This window comes from Zea mays, chromosome 6, assembly GCF_902167145.1.
Source record: "Zea mays cultivar B73 chromosome 6, Zm-B73-REFERENCE-NAM-5.0, whole genome shotgun sequence".
NCBI lineage: Eukaryota > Viridiplantae > Streptophyta > Magnoliopsida > Poales > Poaceae > Zea > Zea mays.
In genome coordinates this window covers 162,208,964-162,227,666 of record NC_050101.1, presented here as the reverse complement: position 1 = coordinate 162,227,666, position 18,703 = coordinate 162,208,964, and the positions used below count along the sequence as shown (strand labels likewise).

The 18,703-nt window shown below is 47.2% G+C and overlaps 1 protein-coding gene across 1 annotated transcript; it reads right to left on the bottom strand.

The window, feature by feature from the left end:
• Positions 1-13,450: 13,450 nt before the first annotated feature.
• Positions 13,451-17,559, bottom strand: LOC100272551 (BLH14). The gene is made up of 4 exons (NM_001399131.1): positions 16,432-17,559; positions 15,243-15,616; positions 14,469-14,529; positions 13,451-14,314 (listed from the first exon to the last, which is right to left on the bottom strand). Exons 1-4 carry the CDS (start codon positions 17,089-17,091, stop codon positions 13,679-13,681), a joined length of 1,731 nt encoding a protein of 576 aa, NP_001386060.1. The 5' UTR covers positions 17,092-17,559; the 3' UTR covers positions 13,451-13,678.
• Between the last annotated feature and the right edge of the window lie 1,144 nt (positions 17,560-18,703).

The window sequence follows — 18,703 nt, the reverse complement described above, 5'->3', positions numbered from 1 at the left end:
GCTCAGATTGTAGCCAAAGTCCCTGAGGGTTTGCCTCATCCAAAGTAGTTGCGCACAACACTGTCCTGCGGCAACATACTCGGCCTCAGCGGTGGATAGGGCAACGGATGTTTGTTTCTTAGAGTTCCATGACACCAGGGACCTTCCTAAGAATTGGCACGTCCCCGATGTACTCTTCCTATCGACCTTACACCCAGCATAGTCGGAGTCTGAGTATCCAACCAAGTCAAAGGTAGACCCCTTTGGATACCAGAGCCCGAAACAGGGCGTAGCAACCAAATATCTAAGGATTCGCTTCACCGCCACTAAGTGACACTCATTAGGAGCGGATTGAAATCTGGCACACATGCATACGCTCAGCATAATATCCGGTCTACTAGCACATAAATAAAGTAGAGACCCTATCATGGACCGGTATGCTTTTTGATCAACGGACTTACCTCCTTTGTTGAGGTCGGTCTGTCCGTCGGTTCCCATCGGCGTCTTTGCGGGCTTGGCGTCCTTCATCCCAAACCGCTTCAACAAATCTTGCGTATACTTCGTTTGAGAGATGAAGGTGCCGTCCTTGAGTTGCTTCACTTGGAACCCAAGGAAGTAGTTCAACTCGCCCATCATTGACATCTCGAATTTCTGCGTCATCACCCTGCTAAACTCTTCACAAGACTTTTGATTAGTAGAACCAAATATTATGTCATCGACATAAATTTGGCACACAAACAAATCACCATCACATGTCTTAGTGAAAAGAGTTGGATCGGCTTTCCCAACCTTAAAAGCATTAACAATTAGGAAGTCTCTAAGGCATTCATACCATGCTCTTGGGGCTTGCTTAAGTCCATAGAGCGCCTTAGAGAGCTTACACACGTGGTCGGGGTACCGTTCATCCTCAAAGCCAGGGGGTTGCTCCACGTACACCTCCTCCTTGATTGGCCCATTGAGGAAAGCGCTCTTCACATCCATTTGGTACAACCTGAAAGAATGGTGAGCGGCATATGCTAGCAAAATACGAATTGATTCTAGCCTAGCCACAGGAGCAAAAGTCTCCTCGAAATCCAAACCTGCGACTTGGGCATAACCTTTTGCCACAAGTCGAGCCTTGTTTCTCGTCACCACTACGTGCTCGTCCTGTTTGTTGCGGAACACCCACTTGGTTCCCACAACATTCTGCTTGGGTCGAGGCACCAGTGTCCAAACTTCATTCCTCTTGAAGTTGTTGAGCTCCTCTTGCATGGCCAACACCCAGTCCGGATCTAGCAAGGCCTCTTCTACCCTGAAAGGCTCAATAGAAGAGACAAAGGAGTAATGCTCACAAAAATTAACTAATCGAAATCGAGTAGTTACTCCCTTGCTGATGTCACCCAAAATTTGGTCGACGGGATGATCTCTTTGAATCATCGCACGAACTTGGGTTGGAGGTGCCGGTTGCACTTCTTTCTCCACCACGTGATCATCTTGTGCTCCCCCTTGATCACACACCTCCTGTTGATGAACCTGTTCATCGTCTTGAGCTGGGGGATGCACCATAGTTGAGGAAGAAGGTTGTTCTCGTTCATCTTGTTCCTGTGGCCGCACTTCTCCAATCGCCATGGTGCGTATTGCGGCCGTTGGAACGTCTTCTTCATCTACATCATCACAATCAACAACTTGCTCTCTTGGAGAGCCATTAGTCTCATCAAATACAACGTCGCTAGAGACTTCAACTAAACCCGATGATTTGTTGAAGACTCTATACGCCTTTGTATTTGAGTCATAACCTAACAAGAACCCTTCTACAGCTTTGGGAGCAAACTTAGAATTTCTACCCTTCTTCACTAGAATGTAGCACTTGCTCCCAAATACACGAAAGTAAGATACATTGGGTTTGTTACCGGTTAGTAGCTCATACGACGTCTTCTTGAGGAGGCGATGAAGGTAGACCCTGTTGATGGCGTGGCAAGCCGTGTTAACGGCTTCCGTCCAAAAGCACTCGGGGGTCTTGAACTCTCCTAGCATCGTCCTCGCCATGTCGATGAGCGTCCTGTTCTTCCTCTCTACCACACCATTTTGCTGTGGTGTGTAGGGAGCGGAGAACTCGTGCTTGATCCCTTCCTCTTCAAGGAACTCCTCCACTTGAAGGTTCTTGAACTCGGACCCGTTGTCGCTCCTTATCTTCTTCACTTTGAGCTCAAACTCATTTTGAGCTCTCCTGAGGAAGCGTTTGAGGGTCCCTTGGGTTTCGGACTTTTCCTGCAAAAAGAACACCCAAGTGAAGCGGGAAAAGTCATCTACAATAACTAGACCATACTTACTTCCTCCTATGCTCAGATAGGCGACGGGTCCGAAGAGGTCCATATGCAGCATCTCCAAGGGTCTTGATGTTGTCATCATATTTTTGGTGTGATGAGAGCCTCCCACCTGTTTCCCTGCTTGACAAGCTGCACAAGGTCTATCTTTTTCGAATTGAACATTAGTTAGACCTATCACGTGTTCTCCCTTTAGAAGCTTATGGAGGTTCTTCATCCCCACATGTGCTAAGCGGCGATGCCACAGCCAGCCCATGCTAGTCTTAGCTATTAAGCATGCATCTAGACCGGCCTCTTATTTTGCAAAATCAACTAAATAAAGTTTGCCGTCTAATACACCCTTAAAAGCTAGTGAACCATCACTTCTTCTAAAGACAGACACATCTACATTTGTGAATAGACAGTTATACCCCATATTACATAATTGACTGACAGATAGCAAATTATATCCAAGCGACTCAACTAAAAACACATTAGATATGGAGTGCTCGTTAGAAATTGCAATTTTACCTAAACCTTTTACCTTGCCTTGATTCCCATCACCGAATATAATTGAATCTTGGGAATCTTTATTTTTGACGTAGGAGGTGAACATTTTCTTCTCCCCCGTCATATGGTTTGTGCATCCGCTGTCGATAATCCAGCTTGAACCCCCGGATGCATAAACCTGCAAGGCAAATTTAGGCTTGGGTCTTAGGTACCCAACTCATGTTGGGTCCTACAAGGTTAGCACATATATCCTTAGGGACCCAAATGCAAGTTTTATTTCCCTTGCATCTTGCCCCTAACTTCCTAGCAATTACCTTTTTACCCTTTCTACAAATAGCAAAGGGAGCATTGCAAGCATAATAAATGGTAGAAGGTTTGTTCACAACTTTTCTAGGAACATGAGCAACATTTCTTTTAGGAACAACATTTCTCCTAGTAACATTTCTATCATACACATATGAAGAACTAGGAGCAAACATGGCATGAGAATCATAAACATATGAATCAAAATCATTACAAGCATTTCTAGCATGTCTCCTATCATGGTACATAAAGGCATGGTTCCTTTTTGCACTACTAGCCATAGGGGCCTTCCCTTTCTCCTTGGCGGGAATGGAAGCCTTATGGCTTGTTAAGTTCTTGGCTTCCCTCTTGAAGCCAAGCCCATCCTTAATTGAGGGGTGTCTACCAACCGTGTAGGCATCCCTAGCAAATTTTAGTTTTTCAAAATCACTTTTGCTAGTCTTAAGTTGAGCATTAAGACTAGCCACTTCATCATTTAGTTTTGAAATTGAAACTAAGTGTTCACTACAAGCATTAACATTAAAATCCTTACACCTAGTGCAAATTGTAGTATTTTCAACACAAGAGTTACTTGCTACTTCTAGTTTAGCAGTTAAAACATTAATTTCACTTTTTAGAGAAGAAATGGTTTCATTACAAGTAGAAAGTTCACAAGAAAGTATTCCATTTCTTTTAACTTCTAGAGCAAGTGAATTTTGTGCACTGACAAATTTATCATGTTCTTCATATAAAAGGTCTTCCTGTTTCTCTAAGATTCTATCCTTTTCATTTAAGGCATCAATCAACTCATTAATCTTAGCTGTCTTAGTTCTATCCAATCCCTTGAATAAACTGGAGTAATCAATTTCATCCTCACTAGATTCATCATCACTAGAAGAATCATAAGTATTAGCATTACGAGTGATTACCTTCTTTTCCCTTGCCATGAGGCAAGTGTGATGCTCGTTGGGGAAGAGGGCCGATTTGTTGAAGGCAGTGGCGGCGAGTCCCTCATTGTCGGAGTCGGAGGAGGAGCAATCCGAATCCCACTCCTTGCCTAGATGCGCCTCGCCCTTGGCCTTCTTGTAATTCTTCTTCTTTTCCCTCTTGTTTCCCTGTTCCTGGTCACTATCGTTATCGGGGCAGTTAGCGATAAAATGACCAATCTTACCGCACTTGAAGCATGAGCGTTTCCCTTTTGTCTTGTTCTTGCTTGGCTGCCCCTTGTGACCCTTCAGCACCGTCTTGAATCTCTTGATGATGAGAGCCATCTCTTCATCATTGAGCCCGGCCGCCTCAACTTGCGCCACCTTGCTAGGTAGCGACTCCTTGTTCCTTGTTGCCTTTAGAGCAATGGGTTGAGGCTCGTGGAGTGGACCGTTCAACGCGTCGTCGACGTATCTTGCCTCCTTGATCATCATCCGCCCGCTCACGAATTTTCCAAGTACTTCCTCGGGCGTCATCATCGTGTACCTGGGATTCTCACGAATATTGTTCACGAGATGAGGATCAAGAACGGTAAAGGACCTGAGCATTAGGCGGACGACGTCGTGATCCGTCCAACGCGTGCTTCCGTAGCTCCTTATTTTGTTGATAAGGGTCTTGAGCCGGTTGTAAGTTTGAGTTGGCTCTTCTCCCCTTATCATGGCGAATCGTCCAAGCTCGCCCTCCACCAACTCCATCTTGGTGAGCATGGTGATGTCGTTCCCCTCGTGAGAGATCTTGAGGGTGTCCCATATCTGCTTGGCATTGTCCAAGCCGCTCACCTTATTGTACTCTTCCCTGCACAAAGATGCTAAGAGAACAGTAGTAGCTTGTGCATTTCTATGAATTTGTTCATTTATAAGCATAGGGCTATCCGAGCTATCAAATTTCATTCCATTCTCTACTATCTCCCATATGCTTGGATGGAGAGAGAATAAGTGACTACGCATTTTGTGACTCCAAAATCCGTAGTCCTCCCCATCAAAGTGTGGAGGTTTGCCAAGAGGAATGGAAAGCAAATGCGAATTCGAACTATGTGGAATACGCGAATAATCAAATGAGAAGTTCGAATTGACCGTCTTCCTGTAGTCGTTGTCATCGTCCTTTTGGGAAGAAGAGGACTCATCGCTGTCGTAGTAGACGATCTCCTTGATGCGTCTTGTCTTCTTCTTCTTCCCATCTTTTCGCTTGTGGTCCGAGCCCGAGTTGTTGGACTTGTCATCCCTTGGCTCATTGACGAAGGACTCCTTCTCCTTGTCGTTGATCACAATTCCCTTCCCCTTAGGATCCATCTCTTCGGGCGGTTAGTCCCTTTCTTGAAGAGAATTGCTCCGATACCAATTGAGAGCACCTAGAGGGGGGTGAATAGGTGATCCTGTAAAACTTAAACTTATAGCCACAAAAACTTGGTTAATTGTTAGCACAGTTAATGCCAAGTGGCTAGAGAGAGGATCTTGCACACAAAGACAATCACAAGAATTTCAACACAGAGAAGACACAGTGATTTATCCCGTGGTTCGGCCAAGTACAAAAACTTGCCTACTCCACGTTGTGGTGTCCCAACGGACGAGAGTTGCACTCAACTCCTCTCAAGTGATCCAATGATCAACTTGAATACCACAGTGTTATGCTTTTCTTCTCAATATCCCGTTTGCGAGGAATCTCCACAACTTTGGAGCCTCTCGCCCTTACACTTGAGATTCAGAAAGAAATACGGAGTAAGGAGGGAACTAGCAACGCACACAAGACTCAAAATCAGAGCAACAACACGCACACAAGTCGCAACAAGAGCTCGCAACACAACTCAATGAGTTCACAACTCAACAAGAGCTCTAGATGCTATCACAATGAACCAAATGCGTGGAATCGATGTCTTGGTGCTCAGGAATGTTGTAGGAATGCTTGGTGTACTCCTCCATGCGCCAAGGGGTCCCTTTTATAGCCCCAAGGCAGCTAGGAGCCGTTGGGAACAAATCTGGAAGGCCATCTTTGCCTTCTGTCTCGTGGCGCACCGGACAGTCCGGTGCACACCGGACACTGTCCGGTGCCCGATTTGTTTCCATAAACAGTGCATCCGACCGTTGCTGTCTGATGCAGATCTGCGCACCGTTGGCACACCGGACATGTCCGGTGCACACCGGACAGTCCGGTGCCTCTTCCCGACCGTTGGCTCGGCCACGTGTCGCGCGCCGATCGCGCGGCCGACCGTTGGCCCGGCTGACCGTTGGCTCACCGGACAGTCCGGTGCACACCGGACAGTCCGGTGAATTTTAGCCGAAGTCGCCGGAGAAAAACCCGAGAGCGGCTGGTTTGCTCCGCGCTGGTCTGGCGCACCGGACACTGTCCGGTGCACACCGGACAGTCCGGTGCCCCAGCCCGAAGCAGCCTTTGGCTGTACACAGCCACTCTCCACTTCTTTTTCTTTTCTTCTTTCTCCTGTTTCTAACACTTAGACAACATGTTAGTACACAAAACCAATGTACTAAGGCTTAGAAACATACCTTTACTTGTGATTTGCACTTTGTTCATCCATGGGCATATTTTCACATTTAAGCACTTGTGTTTGCACTCAATCACCAAAATACTTAGAAATGGCCCAAGGGCACATTTCCCTTTCAGAGGGTAGTGTACAAAGTTAATCCGCATGAACGACTATATGCTCCTGGTGATGCTGGTTATGTTGAAAGTCAAATCGAGCAGGAAGTGGGGGCTGTTGAGATTTTCCAAGACGAAGAACTTACAAGCACGTTTAATGTACAAACTGAAATGTTGGAAGAATCTTTATTAGGCGATCAAAATGATGTAGAGGTTCCTCCAAAAAGAAAACGAGTGACGAGAAAGAAGAAAGCTACTTGGCGTCCATTAAATCGACGAAAGCAACTAGATCCTGATTTTGATTACGATTACGATTGACGAGTATGGATCATGATTTTATTGCATATTTTATGATTTTATTGCATATTTTATTATTTTATTGTCGATTTATGTACTAACTTGTTTTTGTTAAAATAGGATGTCAAAGAAAATGAAGTCTTTAGCTCGTAGTTTGCTTGGGTCGAGGAGTAGCTCGAGGAGCAGCTCGAGGGGTGAGGATTCAGTTTTTCAGGGCACAGGTTCTACCATGAGCAGACAGAGAGCGCTGGCAGAACATTTGCCTCCACAAGATGTAAGTTAGTTGTTAAATTACATTATTTGAGTTACTTAATATTGTATGATGTAAGCTATTTGTTTCATAGGATGCTGAAATTGAGGAACCAGTGGTAGACGATCATGCAAGAGATGATGTTGAAGATGATGGTGGAGATAATGTGGGAGATGATGCTGGAGACGACGTTGGTGGGGATTCTGGGGCTGGGGATTCTGGGGCTGGTGGAGATTCTGCAGCTGGGTCTGGAACTTCTCGAGTTAAGAGAACGAGGAAGCTGCATTTTGTTGGACCACCTCCAGAGCTTCCACCCGAATCTCGGGTTGTGATAAAGCCTAGTGGAAAGTGAGTGACATATCTTTGCTTAAATGTTATTGAAAGTTATGTTTTAATTTCTACATTGATTTCTGTTTGCAGGACTTGGATCGACGACTCGTTCACAGGCACAGGACACTACAGGCAGGTGAACATGGTTCTTGGTAATCTTGTTCGTCTGCACTGGCCTGGTCTTGTGACTTTGCCTACTGGCGAGTCTGTCCCCGCCACCACTTGGGAGCATTATCACTATGGTGTCTGTAGAACGTTTGGCAACACACAGGCACTAGTTTGGGATGCATTCTGGGTATGACTTGTTTATACTATTTTAGTTATTCCATATATGTTTGCTTTTATGATAACACTATGGTTTTTGCAGAAACGGTACAAGTTGTCGGACGATGGATCATATGATATGAACGCTCGTTACGTGTTTGACTTTAACGCGAACGATGTCGTTGCAGATGCAATGTACTATGCACGAATTCAGGCTATAAAGGCATGGTACAGAGCAAATGCTGATGATCGACCGATGCCAAATACAAAGGCCGAGTGGTCATCAATTTACTTGACGGAGGAGCAATACCTAGAGGTAAACAAGTTGTTGCCTCTCATATCGCACAAAGCCATGTATTTGCTTGCTTTATTTAAAAATTTTCATGTAGGTGTCGGTGCCGTGGATGGCCACCCGATCAGACGGTTATCGGGCATTGTGCAGATGGTGGGCTTCCCCTGACTTTCGTGCCATTTCCGAAAGGAACAGGGGAAACCGTGGGACTGAGTCGTTCCACAACTACGGTGGTGATGGTCATGTGCGCTTGGCTAAGCGAATGGTAAGTCACAGTTTGTCGTAACTTTGAATCACATAGAAATGTGTCATTATAACTTTTATGTACAGGAAGTCAAATCCGGCCGTACGCCCACGGATGTGGAGGTGTATATGCAAGGGCATAGGGGTTCTGATCCTCAGAATCCTGATGTGTTATGCACTCAGACGGCCACCGACCGTCTAGTGAGTTTTTGATACTCTATTATGTGTGTTGATATTGTTTGCAAGGGCATAGGGGTTATGCACTTATATTTGATATTGTTTGCCTCCAGGCTTCGTATGGGCAGGAGATGGTTCAACGCAATGGGGAGGAGTACGATTGGAGGAGCCAGCCAATCGACCCTCAGGCAGCCTATGCTAGCGCAGGAGGACAAGCCCATAGACGGTGAGATTATTTGATTTGGTTTTCAAAATTGTCATCATATGCTTGCGATTCAACTGAGCCATGAGTTACTATACTAAGTGCATGGTTCACTCTTGTAGGTTGGGTATTTTTGATTCTACGATTGATTCCAGAGAGCTGAGACGCCGTGGACGACAATCCACATCGTCGTCTTCACAGTCGTCCCGTTCACGATCAGCAGCCCATGAGATAGAGCTTGCAGTGTTGCGTCAACAGGCAGAGTACCATCAATCAGTCTTGAGGGAACAATTGGAGTACCAGAGGCAACAATCTGAATACCAGAGACAACAAGCCGAGTACCAGAAGAAGAGGGACGAGTATTATGCAAGCCTCCAGGCCCAAAATCAAGCTCTTCTCTCGGTAAGTTGAAGTAACATTTTGTAGCTTATTTTGCAAAACACTTGATGTGTATCTTGTTTGTTCAACAATGACTTGTATATAATTTGTAGCAACTAGCCCAACAAGCGGGCGTCCCGATGCCGACATATGGGATGCCGCCTCCGGACTTTGCACTGCCAATGCCAATGTTGGCGCCTCCACCTCCGCCTCCGCCTCCGTCACAATTCCCTATGGTATGTACACATATGCGTGTGTGACATGTTCATAAATGTCTTATGTGTTTAAATGAACAACTGAGTGGTTACTATTTCATGTGCTTGTGTTATAGGGATTTCAGACACCACCCGCTTCAGTTGCCGCACCTAGAGATGGGTCTGGTCAAGACGACACAACACATTCGTGGGTGAACACCATTTTCAACACGCAGAGTCCAGCCGGAGGAGGTGGCTACTCGAACCATCCAGACGATGGATATGATTGATGTGTCGTGATGTTTTTTTATGAAACACTTTGCAACACTTGTTTGTGAGACACAATTTCAGTTTGCAACAACCGTCGAACCTATATGTTGGTCGAACCTATATGTTGATGTTAAATTTGTGAATGTTAATATTTATGTGAGAATATTTGTGATTGTGAATACTTATTAGAATGTGTATATTTGTGATTGTGAATGTGAATTTGTATATGTGCATGAATCTGTTTTTGTTTTGTAAATGTCAGATTTTTTAAAAAACAGAATTTTGTGTAAATTCTGTAATTTGTTATGTCCGACGGCCTAGTGTTAGCCGTCGGACATAACCTTGACTTATCTCCGACGGTATTAAATACCGTCGGACATAATCTTACCTTATGTCCGACGGCTTATCGCTGGGCCGTCGGACTTAAGTTTGTGGGGCCCAGTGACTGACCGGTAAAACGGTTGAGACTTACTATTTCCGACGGGCGCTAGCAGCCGTCGGAGATAGGTTATGTCCGACGGCTGCCGTCGGACATTGCACTATTTCCGACGAGTTATCTCCGACGGCTTAAAGCCGTCGGAGATAAGTCTTTGCCGTCGGAGATAAGCTATTTCCGACGGTTTAATTCTTATGTCCGACGGTTTTGGCCGTCGGACGTTTCTCCGTTTACTGTAGTGCATGGGAGAGTTTTATGTAATATGGGTTACGCAACTCACCTTGAGCATCGTGGCTAAACGTCGCATATAGTAGGATGCAAGATTATTGCAGCAATACCATCATTGTATTGTATTACACATCTTTCGCTGAGATCGTGGCCAATGATCCTCGTCTCTTTCGTCACTAAACTCGCTGTGTTGGCCCAAGAAAAACCGTTAAGCAACCATCACACACAAGGGAACAGTCAACAGTGTACTCCCTCCGGTTTCCTATTAGTTGTCGTTTAGGACAACGACACGGTCTCCAAAATATAACTTTGACCAATGTTTTTTGTTAAAATACAAATGAACTCTTAATACATTTATTTTTTCATAAAAGTACTTTTTATGACAAATTGATGCATATAAATATTACGTTCCAAAACTAAATAACAAAATAGTTATTTGTAGTCAAAATTTTATAAGTTTGACTTAAACCTTATCCAAAACGACAACTAATAGGAAACCGGAGTGAGTACGCATCGTAAAAAAAAGAAATTTGTTTAGAAAAAGGCTACTAGTCCCGATGAATTGTTTATCCATCCATGCAACAGTCAGCTGCAGGCGGCAGCAGCAGCAGCAGCAGTGCGCCGCAGGCAGAAATCTAGGGCAGGGATTCATGATGCAAAAGCCATCCAATCCTGCTGAACGCTTACTTGCACTCCAGCTCTGGTTCAGAGCGCCAGTGCCTGCCTGCCTGCCTGCATTTCCCAAGAAAAGCAATTATTCTATTCGGCACAGTGCCGCTTGTCATTTCCGAGGGAAAGCACGTTGCGTTGCGCCACTGCTGCTGCTGCTGCGGGAGGAGGAGGAGGCGGCGGTGGTGGTGGTGTGTGACAGCGGCCGCGTCCGGCCGGAGTGAACAGAGATGGCCACTCGGACTAGACAAACAAAAGGCAGGCATTGCACGGCATCCCCCCTTTTCCCTTTGGAAGTGGCAAATCCAGGGACTGATCGTCAGATCGGCCATATCTTAAAGGGGGGTGGAAGAGGAACATATGCTTAACGAGAACCCCCACTACCTGACGCGGATTAGGCTTAGGGTCGTCGAAAGGCCGTTGGCCTTTAGCTTTGGGCGCTTGCTTTCGCACCGCAGTTGTGTGCCCCCCATGGCCCCATGCCATGCATGCACCTGCACCTACACCTGTTGCCGCTGCAAATGCTTTGATATCCTGTCGATCACTTGATTGATGAGAAATGTTAGTGACAAGGGGGAAAGGAAACAAAACAAGGAAAGGTCTTCGCTTCGCGTTCAAAGCAGAAGCGTTGCAGCTAGCAGCGTGGGCGTGGCAGTTGCACTACTGATCATTATCAGGTGCCGCGGCCGGTACAAATTAAATCACCTTAAAAACATATCAGCAGCTGGTATTAAAAAGCTTCAATTTCAATCTTGACAAAGTCCATATAGTTCATTTGTAGATTATAATAATACTTTGTCCGAAAAGTCGAGATTTAAAATAGACACACGACAATTTATACTACTACGTACCAGATAGCGTCTTTTTTTGCAGGCATATATATATGGTAGCTAGGAGACAAAATTAAATTTCAGAGAATTTGCTCCATTCGAACCTGATGTGCTGTCCTCCGGTGTTATCAGTTAGTTGCTCTCAGCTGCCATGCCATCCAGCCAGAGTGAAATAGATGTTGTCTACTGGGCACCAGTATGCTAGCTAGTTAGCATCAGTGTTTAGTGAAAAGATATTTAACCTTAGACAAAGCGTAGAAAATGTTTATGATACCAGTCTATTCTCAGGGGGGAAAAAGCAACGAAATTGCCGACAGAAGGAACAAAAGCACCAAAACTGGCCCTCCTGGTCCCATCATAAGTTAGAGAAGAGCACACAGGTACACACCAAAATCAAAAACACCTACGTCTCCATCCATTCCTACGGCCAGTAGTCTCTGGTTAAAAGATGCTTACAGCTCATGAACTGCTGACATGAGTTAACGTGATCCTGACTTGACGAGAGAGCGTCGTTGTTCTAGCTCCTTTTCACGCCGAACGACGACACTACCGGAGTGTGGAGCGTACTGCTCCCCTACTGTCCTACAACAACATAGAAGCTGGAATGTGCCCGGCAGCCTTTCCTCCCTCTAGCTCCCATGCATGCTCCATGAAGCTAGCCCGTCCGTCCGCTGCTGAATACTGAAGCAGCTTGGCAAATCCAGTTCCCCGGCCCCCTACTCCATGAGTGGCAATGATCACCTCCCTCTGCTTTATCCATGAAGACGATCGAAGGCATAGGGAAAAGGCAGCGCATCATGTTTTGCTCGGCGGGCACGCAGGATCAGAGAGCAATAATCTGCCTGCCCATGCAGATGCAGGCACCGCTCGCTGGAGCCTAGAAAAGAAAGGAGCTCGCAACAGTGCCCTTTTTAAACAAAGAACGCCGGTTGCTTTCTGCTGCCGCGCGCGCGAGGGAGGAGCTGAGCGCCTGAGCCTGAGCAGCAGGCAGTCAGTGATGACGTGCATGGATTCCCTCCACGCAAAAAAGGGCGTGCATGGAGCCCTCCAGCTGTTTTTCTACTCGCCAAAGCGTACGTCAAATCGGGCGCTGCAGCACCGAGGGCCTCATCCCAGGTAACATGGGCTTTTTACCCTGGGCAAAGGTGAAAAAAACAAACATTTGCCAGGACAGCCAGCCCCCCGGGGCAAGCCAGATCATGGCGTAGCCCATGTCGCCGCTGCCTAATTGGCTGGTTGTTTAGTGCGTAAATCAAGGCGGAAGCTAGGTTACCAATAGGCACAGCTCAGCCCTACTAACAGGATTTGGATTTGTTAGTAGTACGTAGCTGTTAGTACTAGCTAGGTCCTGGTCTGATGACAACGCCAACGCGTGTGCTGGTCATGTAGCAGATGGCCGGATCATGCATGGCCTGTCCAAGCTTTAGGAGGCGTACTCCCATCTAAGGATGCAAGATCTGCCACAGGTTAATACTGCCACCACCACCACCCTGCTTTCTTATTTTAATGGGAGTACATGCAAAGGCTAACCACATCTATCCAACATCAAGATAAGGCTGGCTACCAGTCTACCACCTGCCCACTAACCATCCAGCAGTCATATTTTAGGGCTACGCAATGAAGCTATACTGTAATCACAATTGTTGAAGAAAAAAAGATCAATCAACATGGAGCAAGAACTAATAACCACACAGTTTTCAACCTTCACCTTCAGTTGCATACTTGCATGTCGAAGGCCGGAACAGCGGTACATGTGTTAACGCCACACCAGCTGGGATTAGAACAGATAGGGTTCGTTCAACTCTACAACATACAACTGGAACACATCTTCAACGGTATGTCGTCAACCACTCTATAGACCTCGAGTTGGCAAATATCGACAGCGTTCTTGGATGCAGATGGACCAAACGGTCGTCTCTCTTCCACTGCCCTACTACCCCTAACAATACAATACATGCCGACAAACACTTCCAGGGACGAATTTGATCAACCGACAAAGTCATGGAGCAAGTTGTGCCCACCACCGATCCCCTTGCTGAAATGGCGGTCCTGGCCGCCGAACGGCCCCATCACGTAGGCGTCGCTCACGTCCTCCAGCCCGAACCGGTGCGGGAGGCTGAGCGGGAGCGCGGCCGGGAGGGGCTCGGCGATATATGCCCTGTTGTTGTTGTTGTTCTGGTGAAGGCCAAGCGTGAGGGAAACGCCGCCGCCGCTGCTGGCGGCCACGCCGCCAACACCAACCGCCTCAGCTTGCGCTTGCTGGGGGTGGTGGTGGTGTGACAGCGCGAGACCGTGGTGCGCGGGGGGGAGCCCACTGTACGCAAAGCTCACCTGTCCTGCCATGTCGTGGGGCATCTGGGAGAGCTCGTCGTCCTGGATGTGGCGTGGTGCCCGAGAGCTGAGGTTTCTTGTCATGCCGCTGCTTTGGCCCCGCTGGGAGTTCGAAGGGTCGGAGGAAGGCCTCCCGCTGCCGTCCGACGAGTGGTGGTTCTGCTGCTGCATGCCGAGTTGATTCTGGTCCACCGATGTGGTCTTGTGCAGCTGCCGCATCTCCAGGTTGTGGATCTCTTCCACCATCGGCTTCCAGAGACGCACCCTTGCGTTGATGAACCAATTGGACACCTGCTCGGTGAATTCACGAGCTTTTATATATTAGGGACAGAATGGCGTTTCAATACAGCAGATTTGTCTTCATTTGACATTTGGAAACATTTCTGGTGGTAAAATTCTAGTGGTATTCTTAGTTTTACTTTTACATTCAATGCAACTTAATTACCTGGTTCCTTGTTAACCCTGTCTGTTTAGCCAGCATCTGCTTGTCACTATCAGTTGGATACCTGGACACCAAACATGAGAATTAGGATACATAGAGAACCAAGCAAGCAGGGATAGCAACACAATGAGCACGTGAAAGCAAAGCAAGTAATCAAACAACCATCGAACAAACTCACTGCAGGGATAGCAACACAATGTGCCCCCTATGCATCCACCGGGAGCACGTGCCCTAGATGGCGATATCAAAACAAGTATAATGACAACAATACACTAGACTTCTTGTTGATGTCTAAGGTCGCTGTATACAAAGGTTGCAAGCTGATGTACAAAGGGATGAGCTAACATGTGGGCACCATGAGAAAATCTGAAACAATGCGCTACTGTTGACAGTGAAAGAACATGTAACCAGATATATAGTAATGAATCAACACCAATTATATTTCACAATTTGTGACTAAAGAAAAAAAATACTAGCATTAATTATTCTCATCTTCCAAAACATAACTCTGGACTTATCACTAGCAGTGGCCATTGTGCACTTATCATTAGCCAAAAAAAAAAGTGCATGCACAATTTGAAAAAAAAAACTTCCGATACAACAAAGAATTTAGCCATTATCAGATTCACCTTATCATCATAGCATAGTAGTTTCAAAATGGCAAATATGTAGTACTACTGCTCCACACCCGAATTCAGTAGCTGACTACATATACCAAAGCTGAAATACTTCAAACATAGCAAACAAGATCAGAAGACATGGCATTCATGTACTTACGGATGCAAGAAGTGCTCAAACAGCCATGAGCGAAGAACAGACACTGCACGCTCAGGAAGCCCTCTTTGAGGCCTCCAAATGTTGTGAGGCTGGCTGAACGCGTTCACGCTGTTTCCCCTCAGGAGGCCTGCTCCACCACCCATGAGCGCGAAGTTCGCCATATCGTCCTTGGCAATAATCCCATGGTTGGCGATGACCTTGCTCGTGTTCCGTAGCTGGCTCATCACCATCCCCTTCAGACACTTGAAGTGCTTCGACATCGTCCGAAGAGCCATGAAAGCGAAGGGGGCCGCGTTGCTCAGCCCTGCAACAGTCTCGAACGAGGAGATCACGGATTGCAGCTGCTGGTAGTACTGCTTGTATCGCCTGCAGACCTGCAAGGTTCGTGTACTCAAAGAGTCTAAATGTAGAACACACCCAAAATGTAGAACTTAACTAACAACTACTTAGTGCAGCCAATAAACTCAGGAAGTTGAGCATAGGACATAGCAAGAATTTATTTTCCTGCCGCTTGACAAGACTGCACCAAAGGCATGTATGTTCAAGGAATCAGGATGCAACCGTGAACAATATTGTACTTCGCATGGAGAAATTACAACCGTGAACAACAGAAATTATTTTAGCAAAAGATAGTGAGTAGATAAACAGAATCTTTCTGCTGCAGGTTACGCGGATGCATATGGCATCCTTTCGAAAGAAGACAAAAACTCCAGGAATCTTATCGGGTAGCAATTTTGAAGAAGAAAAATCTTCGGGACAAAACTAGAGAACCCTGATATATTTCGATGTCCCAATTTCATGCTTTGATCTGCTGGGCAATTCTGTTCAGCAAGAACTTCACAGCAAGTTGCCTAGTTTTCGCAAGGGAAAATGAAAGGGAATGGAAACCTCCCAACGTTTGCAATACAATGATTTGATGCATATAATAACCGAACCAACATATCCGAAAGAGGTCGAATCGCAATCCATATGTACTATCATCATATCGCAAGCACAAGAAATAATCTGTGCCAGAACAGTAAATAAAGATTCAACCGAGATGTAGGCTCCGTGACGTGACCATGAGCGGTGTTCGTTAGATTCTTCTCGCCGAAGAAGAAATAATTGCGACATGAAACAAGAGCAGAAAAGACGTGCTTTTCGCTGAAGGATCAAGAAGCTGGGAGGCGGATCGTAGTGATTAACTCACGTCATCCATGAGGGAGATGAGCCTTGTCTTCCTCCACTGCTGCTCGGCGCCCGAGACGGCGACCGCCTCAGCGGTAGCGCAGTCACCGCCGTCCATCTCGTGGTCCACGCCCCCCGCCGCGTCCATGTCGAGCATACCCTCGTCGTCGGAGCGCCGGTCCAGGTGCGGGGGCCGTCCGCCCACGTCGCAGATCTCCTCGAGTAGCTTCTGCGCGGGGCCCAGGAACCTGGACCGCCCGAGGACGGCCGCGTAGCCCGTGAACGGGCCGTACGGCCCAGCGGCTACCCCCGCGGCGAGCTGCCTCCGCGGCGCGGGCGGAGGGTTCGAGGACGCCGAAGAGAGCGAGAGCGCAAAGTTCTGGCTCGGGATTTGGGCCCCGGCGCCGGCAGGTAGCGCGTGCGCCACTAGCTGCGTGTGCGCCAGCGTTGGGCTATGCGGCGAGTAGGACGACGTCGACGAGGACGCGTAGGAGTAGAAGGGTGGAGGCGCCGGCCAGGCAGTGGGCGGGGGCGAGTCGGCCGGGTCGGGCGGGAACCGCAGCTTCTCGCGGCGGCTGTGCTGCGGCACGTGGTAGAGCTGCCCCGAGGCCTGCCCCAGCAACAGGTGCTGGTGCTCGGCGCCGCCCGCAGCCCCGTATCCACCGCCCGCCGCCGAGGACATGTCGCTCGCGCAAGAGCTCCGGGATATGGATCGTACTGCACGACCTGGAGAGAGAGACCACGAGCGAAGACTCGAAGAGAGGGCGGCTCCGCACTTTGCGAGCGCCTGGCCGGGGCTGGAACTGGGACTGGAGGGTAGCTGCAGCTAGAAGCGGGCAGTACAGGCTGCCCGTTGCTTTGTCCCGCGTCTCGGCCGCGCGCTTTTGTGCGCTCGGCTCTGGTGGTGGTGCTTTGCTGCTGGTGGAGGTGTTGGGCTCTCGGGCTCTACCTCTACCCCTACCTCCGGGCGCCTTTCTTTCTGCAAAGGTGCGTAGCAGATGAGGGAGGGAGACGAAAAAGAGCTGCTCGCTACGGCGAGAGGGCGAGGCAAGGACGCGAAATGGTGAGCAGTGAAAGCGAAAGACAGAAAGGGTGTTGGTGATTGTCTGCTCGTGCGACCCTGCGACTCGGAGGGGAGGGCGCGAGGCCGCGAAGCGAGCTAGGGCGAGGCCGCGGGCGCGCGTCAGAGCGTGTATAGACTATAGACGACGCTGGCCAGGAGAGGAGAGAGTGCAAAGGTCCCTTATTTACACTATACTTTATAAACAATATAATTTACCGTGCAAAATAGTATAAAAGATATTTTTAGTGACTATATAGATGAACTATTATACAATATACTATATAATCACTAAAAATATTATTTTACATCGTTTTATATTGTATGTTGTACCGTTTATATAATGTAGTTTGAATATGAATATGAGTATAAATAAGCTGTTGGAGATGGTCTTAGATAAACTTATTTAGTTTAAAGTCACAGATCGGAAGGAACCATTCCTAACTATTCATCAGAATTAGACGATTCCTAATTGCTCATCAGAATTATACGGGTGAGAGAGTACACTAGAGGATATGGTTATCCCGGGCTATTCCTATATGTGGGTACCCTTTTGAATTGTGTCAAGGACGAATACCCAAGTGATTATCTATGACCACATACTCAGAACCGAGCAGATGGGCTCATGGTCCCAGACACGTCTAACAGGGCCATTGGCCTCCAGACCCCCTCCCTGTTCCGCAAGTGTGGGGAATAATGTGTATGAGCTTACTTATGGTGGGGCTCATGTATAATGTAAGGCTAATCAATAAATAATGGGTAAGACCGAGCATTGCTTTTAATAAGTTGGTCAAAATTTTATTATCAGTTACTAAGTATAGGCATATATCATACCCATAAAATAAAGAGATCACAATTGATAATAAATCTTACAATGCGATGCATATGCCAGATTAAGTTTAATTCCATAAGTTAATCATGCGAGAGTCCTGAGTTGCTCTTGACCACGAGCACGACTGATATACTAGTTTTACACTCTGCAGAGGTTGTGTGTCTTTACCATAAGTTATGTTACCCATTGCCAAAGGGTCTCGAAACTCATTCATCTCTACCGAGGAGACGAGGCAGGGTAGCACTATAAGGCCTTTACAAAGTTCCACTAGACGAGAGAACCCGCCATGGATTCCGGGCCGAAGGCGATATAGGAATTCCTCGTTCGAAAAGCTAAAAAGACACTCCGACCTGACGACCTCCCTACACCTGCACTCCTCCACCCCGTTTGCCCCTTTTGGGA

Bases quoted from the DNA above. Each gene is read 5' to 3' on its own strand.
- LOC100272551 (NM_001399131.1), bottom strand. From the start codon at position 17,091: ATGTCCTCGGCGGCGGGCGGTGGATACGGGGCTGCGGGCGGCGCCGAG. The intron at 15,617-16,431 runs GTGAGTTAATCA...CGAACCTTGCAG, and splicing joins TCATCTCCCTCATGGATGAC to GTCTGCAGGCGATACAAGCA. The intron at 14,530-15,242 runs GTAAGTACATGA...TTTGGTGTCCAG, and splicing joins TTTGAGCACTTCTTGCATCC to GTATCCAACTGATAGTGACA.